This window comes from Halichoerus grypus, chromosome 10 (assembly GCF_964656455.1).
Source record: "Halichoerus grypus chromosome 10, mHalGry1.hap1.1, whole genome shotgun sequence".
In the NCBI taxonomy this organism is placed as follows: Eukaryota; Metazoa; Chordata; class Mammalia; order Carnivora; family Phocidae; genus Halichoerus; species Halichoerus grypus.
Window position 1 is genome coordinate 114963431 of NC_135721.1, and position 15071 is coordinate 114978501.

Consider the following 15071-nt stretch of genomic DNA (forward strand, 5'->3'; position numbering starts at 1 on the left):
TCTGGGCCTGTGGGTATGGATAGGGCTTGGATCGTGGGTATGGATAGGGCTTGGATCGGGGCTCAGAATCCTACCTAGTACAAAAGCCAGTTCACTCTCATGGCCCCTCTCAGAGCCTGTTTCCTGATCTGTAAAACAGGAATTCAAGTCCCTACGAGGTTATCACAAGGAATAAATAAGCACTTTCTTACACAATGCCTGATGAACAATTAGGTATGCAAGAAACAGCGGTGGGCATGGTAATGGATCTTTCTGTTTGACCATTAGTGTCGCAATCAGTTGAGAAGTGGGTCCTATGTCATTTGTTACTGGTAATCGTTGAAGTACCAAAATTCGTAAAATTATTTACAGTGGAGTCATATCATATATGCATACAACGTCTTATGATCCGGAGTCAGGCCACTTGGCCTCTCTGAACCTCTGCCCTCATTAGGAGGACATGGGAATAATAATACCACCTCATAGCCAGAGGCTGAGAATACAAAAAAAGAACAAACCACATTTGTGGAATGTTCAGTCAAGTAGGGACATTTCAGGAGTCTGTGCCGCTCAAGAATTAAAACCAGAGATCTCATCTTAGTGTTCAAAGCCTATCCTTCCTATCCCCCAGGCCACCTTTCGAGCCCTTTACCTCAGAGCTCCCCCTAACTACAGCCAAACAACTCCTTCCTACCCCATCCCCTCAACTCACTCTTGCTTAGCGGTTCTTCTGCCTGGAATGCCCTTGCCATCAATTCCTCCTGTTAAAAATCATCAGTTCTTTCAAAATCCATTTCAAGCATCACCTCTTCCCTGCTGCCTTTCTCCTACTACTGGCAGGGACTGAATTCTAAAGCTGGGCAGAGAAAAAGGAATGCCAGCAGATGGCAGCTGTTTTGGAAGTGCATTCTCCCTCTAGCTTGAGATCCCAGAAGGCTAGGGTCAGGTCTCAAATATCCCAATATCCCCATCAGGCCCTCCATCCAGTGAATGACCCTTAGAATAGTCTCCAGTTACCCTTTCCAGGTGGGTTCTTGACTTCCAAGACCAGCACAGAGTTCAATATATGACCATTTCAGCAAATAGGAGGGACCTCAATTTCCTGTAAGTGGCCTTTTATAAACTGTGGGACTTTAGGAAAGACATTTAATCTCTATGAGTCTCCACTCTCGACTATAAAATTAGGGTAACATTATTACTAAGCTTATTGTGAGAATAAAGAAAATCAATTATGAAGCACCTAGCATCCAATAGATGCTCAATAAATAATAGCTCCCCCCCCCCCTCCGGCAAGTAGCACTGGATCAACCCAAAGTATTAAGGGGGAGAAAAAGAAAATATGAATGGAACACACAAAAATATATGGTAGAGGAAAAAATTTGAATAGGGATTACAGTAAATATAAGTGGGCTAAATTCACCTATTAAATGATAGATTAGGTTAAAAAATAGGCTGTTTACAAGACATACCTAAAGAGAGAGAATTCTCTCTTCACTTTACCCATTCTTCCAAGTCCAAGGATTTGCCTGCAGCCTTTATCACCCCACACTGCAGACAACCCCTTGTCTTCATCAGCACGCAACTATTACTTCTTACTCATGCCATATATTGTTGGCTGTAGATTATCTACATAATAAAGGCTCAGAATTCTTTTAGGCACCAAAATTTTTATTTACCCACCTTCCTGCTCTCTTTTAACATTATAAACGTTAATTAAACATTATAAACCAAATTAATCTTTTTGATCCAGGGTTGTGATAGGAACCATCATGTTACAAAGAGGTGGTAGATCTATGCCTGCTTTTAATGATTCTCTGGCCTCTCTCAACCTCTGGCTGTCACTTCTCTTATCCTTTTTTGGCTGTCCCTTAACAGTATATTCTAACCTCTGTAAAATAGAAATTGAAAGTACTAACCTCATTGTTCTGTGAAACCTCCCCCAGCACTAAGGCGGGCTCTCAGGGGCATCAAACTCTCAAAAGTTCCTCCCTGTTCTCATCTGTCATGGGCTGAGGAACCAGTGAACCAGTAAACTAAGAACATGTGTACAAAGTCCATAGGCCAGGTGAGGGCCTAGATGGTAAAGTGCATGCACTTTGTGACCACCATTGCTGACTTCCAACCCAAGTAAGGACTAAGTGAGCAGTTCCAAAACCCCTGAGCTCATGGTGCCCTGTGGGTATCTCCTGTGTACTTCTATCATGACCAGGGCTTGAGAAGGGGCTTCTCAATTCCCTCTGCCACACTTACAACAGTATGAGGGATGCACCAGAGGCCAAAGACAGAGTGACTAGCTCTGGGCAGTAAGTGGGGGACATTAACAAAACTATCTCAAAGTTGGTGCCATTTGCTCTTGGGGAAGAGAGGTGGGACCCCAGCAAGGCCAGCACTTATAAGGCAAACAATAGGCCTGGTTCTCAGTAGCGGTAATGATCAGGCTTGAAGGGGCCATCACGGGACAAGCCCAGGTACTGGGCCTGCTTCTCAGTCAGTTTGGTCAGCTTCACATTCAGCTTACCCAGGTGGGCTTCAGCCACTGCTTCATCCAGCTGGAGAGAAACACAGGAAGATCTAGAATCAGTGCCATGCTCTGGGACCCCTTACCTGCATCCAGCTACCAACAGAGACAAGAACTACTCTTGAAGTATCTGTCATACATGTTGTAACACGTATGTGTACATATTACCTCATTCTATCCTCACAGCCAGCCTCAGTGGATGTGGTTTTTGGCTGCCCAGATCCCCTTCCTCACGAGGGAATCATGCAACGTACCCCCCTCCAAGTAGCCCTGGTGAGACCATCAACTACATCTCCTTCCTCACCCTCCACCAACCCAAGCAACCAGCCAAATGCTGCTCTGGAATTTATCTATGGACAGAACATATTTTCTATGACAGAGACAGGGATTCTTCAGTTTCTGTAACAGGGAGTGAATCTTAAACAGGGAAGGTATGGGTCTCAGCTCGTCAGTGGCAAGTCTATTTGACAAGTGAAGTGAACATAAAGAAAACAGCCAAGACACAGAGGAAGATGAATCCCTAGGTCCACTGTCTGACTCTTAGACTCCTCTGTTATATAGCTAAGAGTTCCCTTTTAGATTAAAATGGTTGTGACTGTTTTAAAATATATCCTTAAATTCTTTGTCCATAAACTGATAATACCCTTTCCTTCAAGAGGTAGAGCCAATTCCTCACTCTCTGAGTGACTCACTTCTAATGAATAGAATAAAGCGGAAATGATGTTGTGAGACTTGGAGACTAGGTCCTAAAAGGCACTTGCAGCTTCCTCCTTTGCTCTCCCATAGATCACTCACTCTAGGGGAAGGCCAGCTGCCACCTCGTCAGGACACTTAAGCAGCCCCATGGGGACAAACCCATGTGGTGGTCCTCATCAGGACACTTAAGCCCAATGGGGATAGACCCATGCGGTGAGGAACTGAGACCTGCCAACACTGACATGAAGTGAATCTTCCAGCCCCAGTCAAGCCTTCAGATGACAACAGCCACTCTCTGGGAGTCATTCCCTGCTTTTGGGCCTCAGTTTCCTCTTCCTTTAAATGGAGAGAATGATTTCTGCCCTATGGAGGACCCTGGGAGGACCCCTAAGAGGACAGAAATGCAAACCCACCTTCTTGGGCAGGAAGTGGACCCCAACAGAATACTTGTCTGGGTGGGTCCACAACTCTATCTGTGCCAGCACTTGGTTGGTGAATGAGTTGCTCATCACAAAGCTGGGATGGCCCGTGGCGCAGCCCAGGTTGACCAGCCGGCCCTCGGCCAACAGGATGATCCGGCGCCCATTTTTCAGCCAGTAGCGGTCCACCTGCAATGGGCAGAGCAGCAGTGAGGGTAGGCGGGACACTCTTCCCAATGTCCATCCCTGCCTCATCCTACCTTCTTGTCCAGCAGGACTTCCTGCCTCCAACAGTGTCTGTGAAGGGACTGGACTGTCCTAGAACAACCCCCAGCACAGAGCCTGGCACTCACCATTAGTAAGATATTAATATTATTAATATTAAGAATATTAATATTTATTAAGATATAATGTTTATTAATATTTATTGTAGCTCTGAGCTACAGACCTCACGGGTCTGCTGTGAGAATTTAATGAGCTGACACGTGTAAAGTACTTGACACATGGCTTGGCAGATACTAAGTACTTAGTAAGTATTAGCTAATGTTGTTATTATTATTGCCATGTGCCCTGGGCTAAGAGCATTCACAAACTAATTTTATATGTATATGTGTGTGTGTGTGTGTGTGTGTGTGTGTGTGTGTGTGTGTGTGTAATTATCACATTTGATTCTACTAACAACCCTATGATTTAAGTACTATTATTATCCTCATTTCACAGATAGAGAAACTGAAGTTTAAAGGGTTAAGTTGCTGCACTTTGAGCCTGGACATTTTGAAGACAAATCCCATGTTCTCAATCATCATGCTTAGTCAAAGTTGGAGTGGTGCTCAACCTTAGCTGCACAGCAGAATCATCTTGGGAGCTTTAAAAAAAAAAAATGGGGATGCCTTGGTGTCACTCTAAGATTCTGATTTAAGTGGCCCTAAAACCAGGCCCTCGTCCTCCCCCAGTCCACTGCCCAGGCTGCAGAGCCTCCTCATCTACCCTCCTTGGTGACCAGCCCACAAACACATCCCCCCCTGTCTTCCATCTGCCCACCCTGCTGGGGCTTCTCACCTGGGGCTTGATGTTCACCTTCTCCACAGCATTTTCGTTCAGCCACTTGACATCAATCTCCACATCAAAGTGTCCAATGTTACAGACAATGGAGTCATCTTTCATCTGCTCAAAGTGCCTGTTGGGGAGTGCCGACCCATGGAAGACTGTCAGGGACAAAGAGCAGCCCCAAGCCTGCCTTCTTCCTCACTCCCTGTGACCCCCAACGTGGCACCTACCGGCCAAGGATGATGTCAGTACAGCCTGTGGTGGTGACAAATATGTTGCCCTCCTGACAGGCCTCATCCATAGTTGTCACCTCATAGCCTGTGCAGAGACGGTGTCCACGGGTCATCCAGGGTGGCCCTGCCCCTCTGGCCCCAGTGGCTGACATCCAACCCTTGCCCTATCATACCCTCCATGGCAGCCTGCAGTGCATTGATGGGGTCGATCTCCGTGATGATGACGCGGGCCCCAAAGCCCCTCAGGGCCTGGGCACAGCCTTTGCCCACATCGCCATAGCCTGCCACCACCGCCACCTTGCCTGCGATCATCACGTCTGTAGCCCGCTTGATGCCATCTATCAGGGACTCCCGGCAGCCATACAGGTTGTCAAACTTGCTCTGAAAGAAGAGGGGGCAGAGGGGTGGTGGGGCAGGCAAGGCCCTGGGGCCTCGGACCTGCTCTCAGCATCTTGGCCTAGCGGGTCTTGGGCTGATCACTTCTCGTGACTTCTCCCCACCAGCTAATGTGCTCATATGCCCCTTGTTCGAATCAGCCCAAGACGTTCTCCCTCGCCTTTCTATGCCAGTCTAGAAGGCTTCCTAAGGATCAACTGCTAAGACAGATTGCCTAGAATCTGCTTCACTTTCAAGCTCTTGCTGCCCAGCTCTAAAACTCATGGTATAGTTCTTCCCTCTTTAATGCACTTATTACCCTCAGTCACTTATTACCCCTTTACCCCCCCTCAAATGAGGGCTTCAAGTCCCTAGCCTACAGCCTTCCCAGGGGCCTTTCTTCAGAGGCCTACTCCTGAGCTGCACTGGGAACGAACAGCTGAACATGACACTGCCCCACAGACTCACCTTGGTGACAGAGTCATTGACGTTGATGGCAGGCACCTTCAGCTTCCCGTTGGCCATCATCTTGTATAGGTTGTGGACCCCCGTTGTGGTCTCTTCAGAAATGCCTCGGACGCCTGGACAAGAGAGGAGGGGATGAGGCTAAGGCCAGGAAGGGATAACGGCGGTGCCTCTGGGATGAGACCCCGAGAGCCTCAAAGAGCCCACACCTCAACTCACCCAAATTCCTCATCTCTGCCCCCAAAAGCTGCTTTTCTTTCTGGGTTCCCATCTCTGACTGATACCAGTCACCTGATCCTCCAGACCAGCATGCAAGACGAGTCACCACCATCACCAGGCCTAAGGATTCTGTCTCCCAGCAATCCCTAAGCTCTCCATTCCTACTGCCCCCGCCCTAGTCCCTGCCACCATCATCTCTTGCCTGGTCTCCCAGCCACGACCCATCTTCTACACAGAAGCCAGCAGCCATTTTTAATGTATATATTTTCAGATAAATCTTTTTAATACCACCCAATTACTTCTCTTTGCTCTCAGAATCAAGCCAAACTCTTCTCTCTTGGCCTGTTGAGTCCTTACACATCTACCCTTAATTAAAGCTCCAGCCACACCCTGCAACTCTCCCCAGTGAAGGAAGCTGCCAAGCTGGCTTCCGTTCAGTTTCCGGAATAGTCCATCCTTTCCTGCCTCAGGGCCTTTGTACTCACTACCCCCCCTCTACATTCCTTCCCACCCTGATTTAACAAAGCTGACTCCTTCCCAGCTGTTCCCAGCCCTGGCCTTATGCTTGCCCTCAAACCAGACCTGAGCCAGGCCTCCCCCCACTGCCTCAGCCCCACACCATCAGAAATCAGGAGGACAGGCCCCAACATGTCTGCAGGAGCCTGCCATCTTCCCATTTTCCACAGAATGGGCTGCTCTAGGCAGTGGAGTTCTGCCAGGCCTGCTGCTTTCACATGGGCAAGCAGGCCCCATCTAGACTATCAACACCCTGCCCACCCACCTACCCTACCCCACGTACCTGACAGGAGCTGTGGGTACTTGGTGTGAATGAGGTTGGTGAGGTCGCCTCCATCATCCAGAATCATGTTGAGGGGCCCGTCCTTGAAGTACAGCGTCTGCTCGATGCACCACAGGTACTCCTCGTCCGTTTCACCCTTCCAGGCGTACACTGGAGGTTGAGCGGCACAGTACATCAGGGCCTGGCCCTCCCCACCGATGCCTGCTCCAGGGAACCACCTGAGCACAGCCAATTCAATCTCCTACCAAATTCCCATCCCCAGCCACCTCCAGCCCCTCTGAGGACTCAGGCAGTGAAAAGAACAGAACTTGGAACCAGATAGATCTGAGTGCAAATCCTGGTTCTACATTCACCAGCTGTGTGACTTTGAGCAAATCACTTTACCTCTGCGAGCCTCAGTTTCTTCATCTCCAATAGTACTGCTTAAGTGAGATGGAAGCCAAGTACAGCCCCCCAGATATAGGTATCTGGAAATAATTATTTCCTTCCCTACCCGCTTCTGTCTGGGCCCCAAGGACTGGGACATCAGCCTAGTGACCGGGGCTCCCACCCACAATGTCTACCGCTGGAATGAAGGTGCTATAGGATCAGTGAGCCACACTTAAGTGGACCCACGAGCCAAGATCCAAGATGCATTCTGCATTGGAAGGACTTGAGGGCCCAGCAGTCTCTGTGGTGGGTTGTCCTGGGCTAAGTCTGGCCAAAGAATTATTAATAGCAGCTACTATGCATGGAGCACTTTCTCTGTGCCAGACATTAGTCCGACAACCTCATGCTCCATCTCATCCTTCCTCACAGTAACACTCTGAGGCAGGCATGACCATCATTATCATTCACAGATGCCCAGAGAGGGGCTAAAAGGTGCCCAGGTCACTCAGCATGGGCATTCCAGAATCCAGGACTCCTAACTGCCAGCCCAGACTGGGTCATTGATGTTGGGCTCCCATGAATCTCCTGCGAGCAAATGAAACTGGCCAAACAGGCCCAGCTGCCCCCTCCCCCAAACTACAGCAGACAGTGGTCTTGAAAACAAGGCCTTTCCCAGAAAAGGGTCATGGAGCCAAATAAGGCTAAGGAGTGGGGGACCTGCCAGTCCAGGCTCTGGAAGGCTCCTCCCCCACCCAAACCTGTGGCTGGTTAGAGGGAATTGTGAATGTCCTAATTAATCACCATCAGAGCTAACCACTTCCCTCCCCAAATCCCAGCAGACGTGTGCCTGTTTCTCTAGCAGCTTGTGATAAAGTCTTTCCTCAGCCCCCTAGACCATCAGACCCGAGGCAGCGGACCTCTGAGGCTCTTTTTCTGCCCGGTATCCCTCCCTGATTCTTTTGGAAATAGGCCTACATCTTCCTTTAAGGAACTTCCTCTCCTCAACATCATGTGGTTCCCAATCATAAGATCCCACCCTCCCTGGATACATGATTTGAGATGAGCCAATAAGTGCATTTCATAGGATTTTAGATGACAGTGGGACAAAACAACTCTTTCCTTAAATTACTAGACTAGAATTCTTCAACCATGACTCCTCTCCCCCGCCATGGGAAAACCTGTCGCAGTGGGGGTCAGTGAAGCAAACAGGGAGAAGCAGAGCCCCAGCACGCACTCCCACATCCCTCGGCAGCAAACAGGACCCACCTGGAATGCCAGCCTTGGCAATGGCAGCAGCTGCATGGTCCTGGGTAGAGAAGATGTTGCAGCTGGACCACTGCACCTAGAATGGCCAATAAGACACGGCTGCTGGTCACAGACAGCTTATCCACTGGGTAGAGATCAAGCAAAGCCCTGCATCGAGGGGGAAGAGGCCCAGCAGGTTCTTCAACCATAGGCTGGGGACAACTGGTGAGTGGACTGGAGCCAGAGCATTAACAAAACCCCATTTAGGTTTTAAAACATCACCTGGTGCTGTGTGGAGGGCAAAGGGCTCCACAAGGAAGCAAGGAGACAAGTGAAGAAGCTGCTGTAAGAGTTCAGACCAGAAATGCAATGGTAGCAGTGGAGGTGATGATGGGTCTATTCTGAAGGTTGAGATGACAGAATTTGCTGTGGGATTAGTTGTTGGGGTGAGAGAGAAAAAGGAGTCGGGGATGAACTGAGAACCTAGAAGGCTGGTGTTTCCATTTACTTACATGAGGAAGACTGCAGGAAGAGAAGGGGAACAGGAAATCATGAGTTTGGACATGTTGAGGTTGAGATGTCTATTAGATCTCTAAGTGGAGATGACTGACACATCGGCTGCTGGATACATAAGTCTGGAGTTGCAGGGAGAAGTCCAGGCTACATATATACACATATATTTAGGAGTCATACAGACCGTATTTAAAGCCATAAAATCAGACCACTGAGTGTGAATGTTGAAAAGAAATAAGAGGTCCAAGGACTGAATGTTGGTATACTCTGTTAGTTGGTTTTGGCTGCTCTTCCTGCCCCGTCTTGGGAAACCATCTTACTCCAAAACTCCCAGAGAGCTTAGAAGAGCTGCCAGCCATTGGTACTTACAACCCAGGCTGAAACAAGGAGAGAGCACCATGCTTCTGGCACCATGATTGCTCCATGGCGGGCATGTGACCCTGGGAGGGCCAATGAGAGGCAGTCCTTAGATGACTCAGTGGGACATCACCGTTGAGTTTTTGCTACCCAGAGCTCCTCAGTCAGGAGGATGTGAGCTGAAGGAACTCAAACTATCTTCCAGTCAGGGCGAAAATATGCATAAGAATAGTCACCACAAAGGGTGGTGGCACTGTGACAAGCTTGGAGCCCCTGCTGGACCCCAGGGGCACCACATTGGACTTCTCCACCCCCCACAGGAAATGCTGAGGGCCTCACCTCTGCACCCAGGGCCACGAGGGTCTCAATGAGGACAGCTGTCTCCACAGTCATGTGTAGGCAGCCAGCGATGCGGGCACCCTTCAGGGGCTTAGAGGCCGAGTACATCTCCCTCATGCGCATCAGGCCCGGCATCTCATTCTCCGCGATGTCCAGGGCCTTGCGTCCCCAGGAGGCCAGGCTGATGTCGGCTGCAGGGCCAAGATGGATGGGAGTTCCATGAGCCGCCTCCTCCCAACCACAAACCACCACCAATCTCACTCATCCACTTGTGGACACAAAACACTAAAGTGAGCCATCTGGTCACCACACTCTCACTCATTCAACAAGGACTTACGGAGCCAGGGCAGTCAAAGACAGACACGGTCCCTGCCTAACCCCAGCTTACAGCCTTGTGGGAGAACACATGTAAACAAAGAATCACACAGGTATGTGAAAATTACAACACAAGTAAGTGCCCCTTGAAAAATAGCTATCAGCCTATAACATACCTCCCACTACCCTTTTTTTTTTTTAAGACTTTATTTATTTATTTGAGAGAGAATGAGAAAGCGAGAGAGAGCATGAGAGGGGGGAGGGTCAGAGGGAGAAGCAGACACCCCGCTGAGCAGGGAGCCCTGAACTGATCCCAGGTGCCCCCCACTACCCTTTCTGATGTCACCTACCAACCCCCTCATTCCCTAAAGATTTTGGCTCCTGGCGCTCCATCTTCCAGGTCATCATTCTGGAGACCTACCTAAGCTCCCCTTGCCTGTACCCGGAGGGCAACTGCTGAATTTGGCAGTTTGGTAGCAGGATCATCGGACTGCAACGCTCATCTACAAAGCCTCTGGCTTTGATGTTATCAGTAATGAGAGTTATATTTTGGCTTCTATCTGCCACCCCAAATGTCTCAAATTTGTCCAAATTCTCAGACAGGAAAGAAGAATACTAGAATGAGCTCTCTCACCATCTCAATACTCTTCTCTCTAATAATCTCACCCTTTCTCTCTCCCAGGCCACACTAGCCCATTCCCTAGGTCAGTGGTTACAAACTTCCCTGATAAGAGTCATCAGGCATACTTGTAAATCTCCCCTGGAAAAAAAGATTCAATAGTTCTAGGATGAGGGGACTCCTGGTGATTTTTATCTTTAGGGAAATTTAGATCCTGCCAATCACCCCAAGAGGCGGTGGGTGGGAGGGAAAGGACCGTAGAGAATTTAATAGTAACAAATAATAAAACTAAGTCCATGGGGCGCCTGGGTGGCTCAGTCAGTTAGGTGGCTGCCTTTGGCTCAGGTCATGATCCCGGGGTCCTGGGATCGAGCCCCGCGTCGGGCTCCCTGCTCAGCGGAGAGCCTGCTTCTCCCTCCCCCTCTGTCTGCCACTCTGCCTGCTTGTGCTCTCTCTCTGTTAAATGGATAAATAAAAATCTTTTAAAAAATAAATTAATAAATAAAACTAAGTCCGCTTCCTACTGTACCTCTAAACAATTTCAGAGAAGAAAATATTCCTCCCTCATGGGAGGGACGACTCCCACAGTGCCTCAATATACACCCCCTCCCCTTTCACCCTCCCACCCCACCCCCACCCATCCACCTTGGCAGGCCATCACCAATTCTGACCCCTCTTTGGAAATTTTTTTTTTTTTAAGATTTTATTTATTTATTTGACAGAGAGGGACACAGCGGAGAGGGAACACAAGCAAGGGGAGTGGGAGAGGGAGAAGCAGGCTTCCTGCAGAGCAAAGAGCCCGATGCAGGGCTCAATCCCAGGACCCTGGGATCATGACCTGAGCCAAAGGCAGCTGCTTAACAACTGAGCCACCCAGGCGCCCCCCCTCTTTGGAAATCTTGATTTCAAAACCAACTCTGGCCATGTCCCATTTTCCAATCCTCTCCCTCTGGAGCCCCAACTCCAATAAAGGCAAAGTTGATCAGGTCAGAACCTCTAATGCATTAATCCTACCAATTTCCACAGTCCCTCACCACACCACCTTCTATTCTCAACTTCTTCCACAGTTTTAAGATTCCCCTGTTCCCTCTGAAAACTCCTCGGCAAAACTCCCACCCTAGTTAAACCCAACCCTCCACTGCACCCAAGCCAGTGAGCCCAGCAGGAGGAAAATCACAACCATATGATGATGGTTGCACAACTCAATAAATTTGCTACAAATCATTGAATTGTACCTTTAAACGGGTGAATTTTATGGTATGTCAATTATACCTCTATAAAGTTGTTTTAAAAAATGCATGATGTGGGGGCGTCTGGGTGGCTCAGTCTGTTAGGCTTCCAACTCTTGATTTCGGCTCAGGTCGGCTCAGGTTATGATCTCAGGGTTGTGAGACTGAGCCCTGCGTTGGGCTCCATGCTCAGCGTGGAGCCTCCTTAAGACTCTCTCTCTCCCTCTGCCCCCTACCTTGTACTCTCTTGCGTGCGCACATACTCTCTCTTAAAAAAAAAAAAAAGAAAAAGAAAAATTTAATCTTTTCCTACTCTGTCCAAACCCTTAACACCTCTCCTCATCAACTAATGACCTCACTTCAGAATTCATTGAGAAGAATTCAGAACTATGCCATATTTCCTTCATGCAATCCACTAGTCCTCCTCCTCCGTAACAATACATCAAGCACTTACTTTAAGAGAACAGTCTCTGCTGGATGGGGCTTGATCCCCTGTCCTCTCACCTTTCAGAACTTCACTACTCCGCTGAATCTGTTCTCAAGGTCTCCCAAGACTGGCCTGATCCTACATCTAAAGGCCAATTATCTATGTTCATGTTTCTCCCTGAAGCAATGCTCCCACTAATTATGTCCTCCTGAGGATTATGCCTATCGTCCTGTGGTTTTCTTCCTACCCTCCTGCCTCCTCTTCCTATAACTGACTCTAATGTTTGGAAGACTTCGGGGCTCCATCATCTCCCTCTCCTCTCTTATCGATGAGCTCATCACATTACAGCTTTAAATACCTTCCCTACGGCAACAACTCCTATGTCATTTCCAGCCCAAACTTCTCCCCGGGATTTAGGACTCCTATAATCCAACTTATCTACTCAGCATCTCTACTTGGATACCCACCCAGCTGGATCTACTATGTGTCACATTTGAGCCCTTGGGACTCCTCCTCCCTCTCAAACTTTTACTTCCCCAATCTTCCCATTTTAGGAAATGAAACCACCATTTGACCAGCCACTCCACCCAAAATCTTAAGATTTCTTGATTCCTCTTTTCCCCTTTCACTGCCTCCCCCTCTTCCAGCCCATCAGCAACATTCCAAATGGGCCCTCAACCCTAACCAGCTGATCTCGCCACAGTATGACAAGCCCCCATTCTAGCTCAGGCACTGATGAGACCTTGACTTAACCTTTCTGGGCTTCAGTTTCATGGGGGCAACTGGCTACTTGATAAGCTACTATTTCCACAAAATCTTTTTTTTTTTTTTAAATTTTATTTATTTGAGAGAGCACAAGCCAGGAGAGGGGCAGAGGGCAAGGGAGAAGCAGACTCCCAATGAGCAGGACCCCAACTCGGGGCTCCATCCCAGGACCCTGAGATTATAACCTGAGCCCAAGGCAGCCACCTAACCCACTTAGCCACCCAGGTGCCCTATTTCCACAGAATCTTTACGAGTCCTTCCTACTAGTGCCTCAGTTTCTTCCTCTGTATAATGGGATAAAGTCCACTTCCAAAGACTATTTTGTAAACACATGCAAATCACCAAATACACTGCAAGTGCTCCAAAAATACTGATGCCTTTCTCTAGGTTAAATGGTGTCTTGAATTTACTTTAAAAACTGCTAGCAGCCTGAACAGGTTCGTGCTGAGAGTTCATTAGGTTTGCTCCAAGTGTGTTCACTTATATACAGTGGTGAAAACGTGTGCTTAGAGGCCTTCAAGGCCTACGTTCCTACCCTGCTCCAACACCTCCCAGCTGTACGATCTTGAGCAAGCTACCTTTATTCCTGTTTCTCTGCATACTCATCATCAAATGAGAAAGTAATAGTCCCTTCCCTAAAAAACCGTGAGAATAAAATGAATTGATGTAGAATAAAGGTCAAAGGTGGTGCCCATCCCATAGTAAACGCCCATGAAACATTAACTGCCAGTTTATCAACCTCAATCCATAGGACAGCAAGGATTTTTCTAAGCACTCCCAATTTTCTTCGAGATTCTCTGCACGACTGTCCCTGCTGACCAGGAGAGTGACCCCAGAGGTTGAGTAACGAGCCCAAAGTCCCTTGTGGGTGGACTAGTGCCGGCCTCTGGCTCGCTCTCCAGGCCTCTCCTCCGCACACGCCTTACGGACTCCAGTGCCCTCGCCTTCCCTACAGGAAGCCCAGACCGGCGTAGGCACTTGTTCGGGTCCACCCAGCTGGCCAAGGGGCCGGTCCAGGCCCAGACGGCAGGATCTCGGCCTCCTGGAGTAGGTCCCTGCAGGTGCCAACAGTCCCAGGCCGCGGCCAGGTGCGCGCTCTCCGGCTGGCCCAGCCTCCTCCAGCGCGACACGCCGCCACTTGGCGGCTCCGCAGCCCGCGCCCGTGCACCGGGCCTCGCGCGGCACGCCGGGACTTGTAGTCCACGGCCGCCTCCGACGACCCGCTCGCTGCAACACGAGAACTCCAACCCCCAGGCGGCCTCGCGCGGCCAAGATCAGCCGAGCCAAAGATTCAGGGGACCTTAAGCGCCCCGCGAGGGCCCCGCGGCCGCCTCCCCGAGAGACCCCCGGCGGGCGCGGAGCCGACCCAGCTAGCTGCACTCCTGGAACTCACCGACTTTGTAGGGCAGTTTGTCCGACATGCTGGCAGAGTTTCCGCACAGAATGATGGACGAAGGGAGCTGGCCCTGGGGCTAGGGACTGGCACAGGAAGGGCGGCGCTGGGCAGGGATGTGCGGTAGGCGCTGGCGCCTTTAAATATCCTCCTCTATCTTGCATATTCATGAGTCCCGCTAGCGCTGAGTGGTCCGGGGCGGGGCCCAACGCAAGGTGGGAGGGCGCAGGGGCTGGAACAGACTTCGAATCCTGCTGAGAAAAAAACCCGATTTTGTCCGCGGTGGGTCTGGAAGAGAGCTCCGGGAGAGGCTTGAGAGCAAACCTGAGGCTCCCTTTCTTTCATTCGTTCAGCCGGGAAATCCATAGTCAAAACCTAGTGAAACTGCTATTCCAACCAGCTCACCTCCCTGAGCCGCAATTTCCTCATTAGTAAAATGGACCGAATGATACCTACCAAACGGATTATACGTAAAGTTGCAATATGTCAGGTACCCAGCACATCCCAGATAATTCCACCCTCCCCTCCAGGTAACTACTATTATGAGTTTAGGTAAATTTGCATGCATTTTACTACTTTTACTACATATGTGTGTATCGTTAAACGTTTCATAGAATTCTTTCTGTATTTAAGACCTTTATATAAATGGTACCATACTGTACTTAGCCTTCTGCAACTTGCTTTTTTCTGTCAATATTACATTTGTACGAGTCACGCATATAGCTAAAAATGTACTTGTTTTTACTTTTG

General features: G+C 49.2%; 1 protein-coding gene across 2 annotated transcripts; it reads right to left on the reverse strand.

Annotated features, from left to right (window-relative positions):
* Positions 1–1626: 1626 nt before the first annotated feature.
* Positions 1627–14482, reverse strand: AHCY (adenosylhomocysteinase). 2 transcript variants are annotated; one of them, XM_036079500.2, is made up of 10 exons: positions 14322–14482; positions 9574–9764; positions 8386–8461; positions 6751–6900; positions 5736–5848; positions 5066–5273; positions 4890–4977; positions 4672–4789; positions 3607–3801; positions 1627–2528 (listed from the first exon to the last, which is right to left on the reverse strand). In XM_036079500.2, exons 1-10 carry the CDS (start codon positions 14347–14349, stop codon positions 2397–2399), a joined length of 1299 nt encoding a protein of 432 aa, XP_035935393.1. In that variant the 5' UTR covers positions 14350–14482; the 3' UTR covers positions 1627–2396. The 2 variants fall into 2 exon arrangements, with proteins under 2 accessions (XP_035935393.1, XP_035935394.1); XM_036079501.2 differs by lacking the exon at positions 14322–14482 and adding an exon at positions 13668–13998.
* Between the last annotated feature and the right edge of the window lie 589 nt (positions 14483–15071).

Excerpts from the sequence above, each read along its gene's own strand:
- AHCY (XM_036079500.2), bottom strand. The coding sequence starts at position 14,349 with ATGTCGGACAAACTGCCCTACAAAGTCG. Across the intron at positions 6,901-8,385 it reads TGCCAAGGCTGGCATTCCAG|TGTACGCCTGGAAGGGTGAA; the intron begins GTGGGTCCTGTT and ends CTCAACCTCCAG. Across the intron at positions 5,274-5,735 it reads TCAATGACTCTGTCACCAAG|AGCAAGTTTGACAACCTGTA; the intron begins GTGAGTCTGTGG and ends CTCTTCTTTCAG.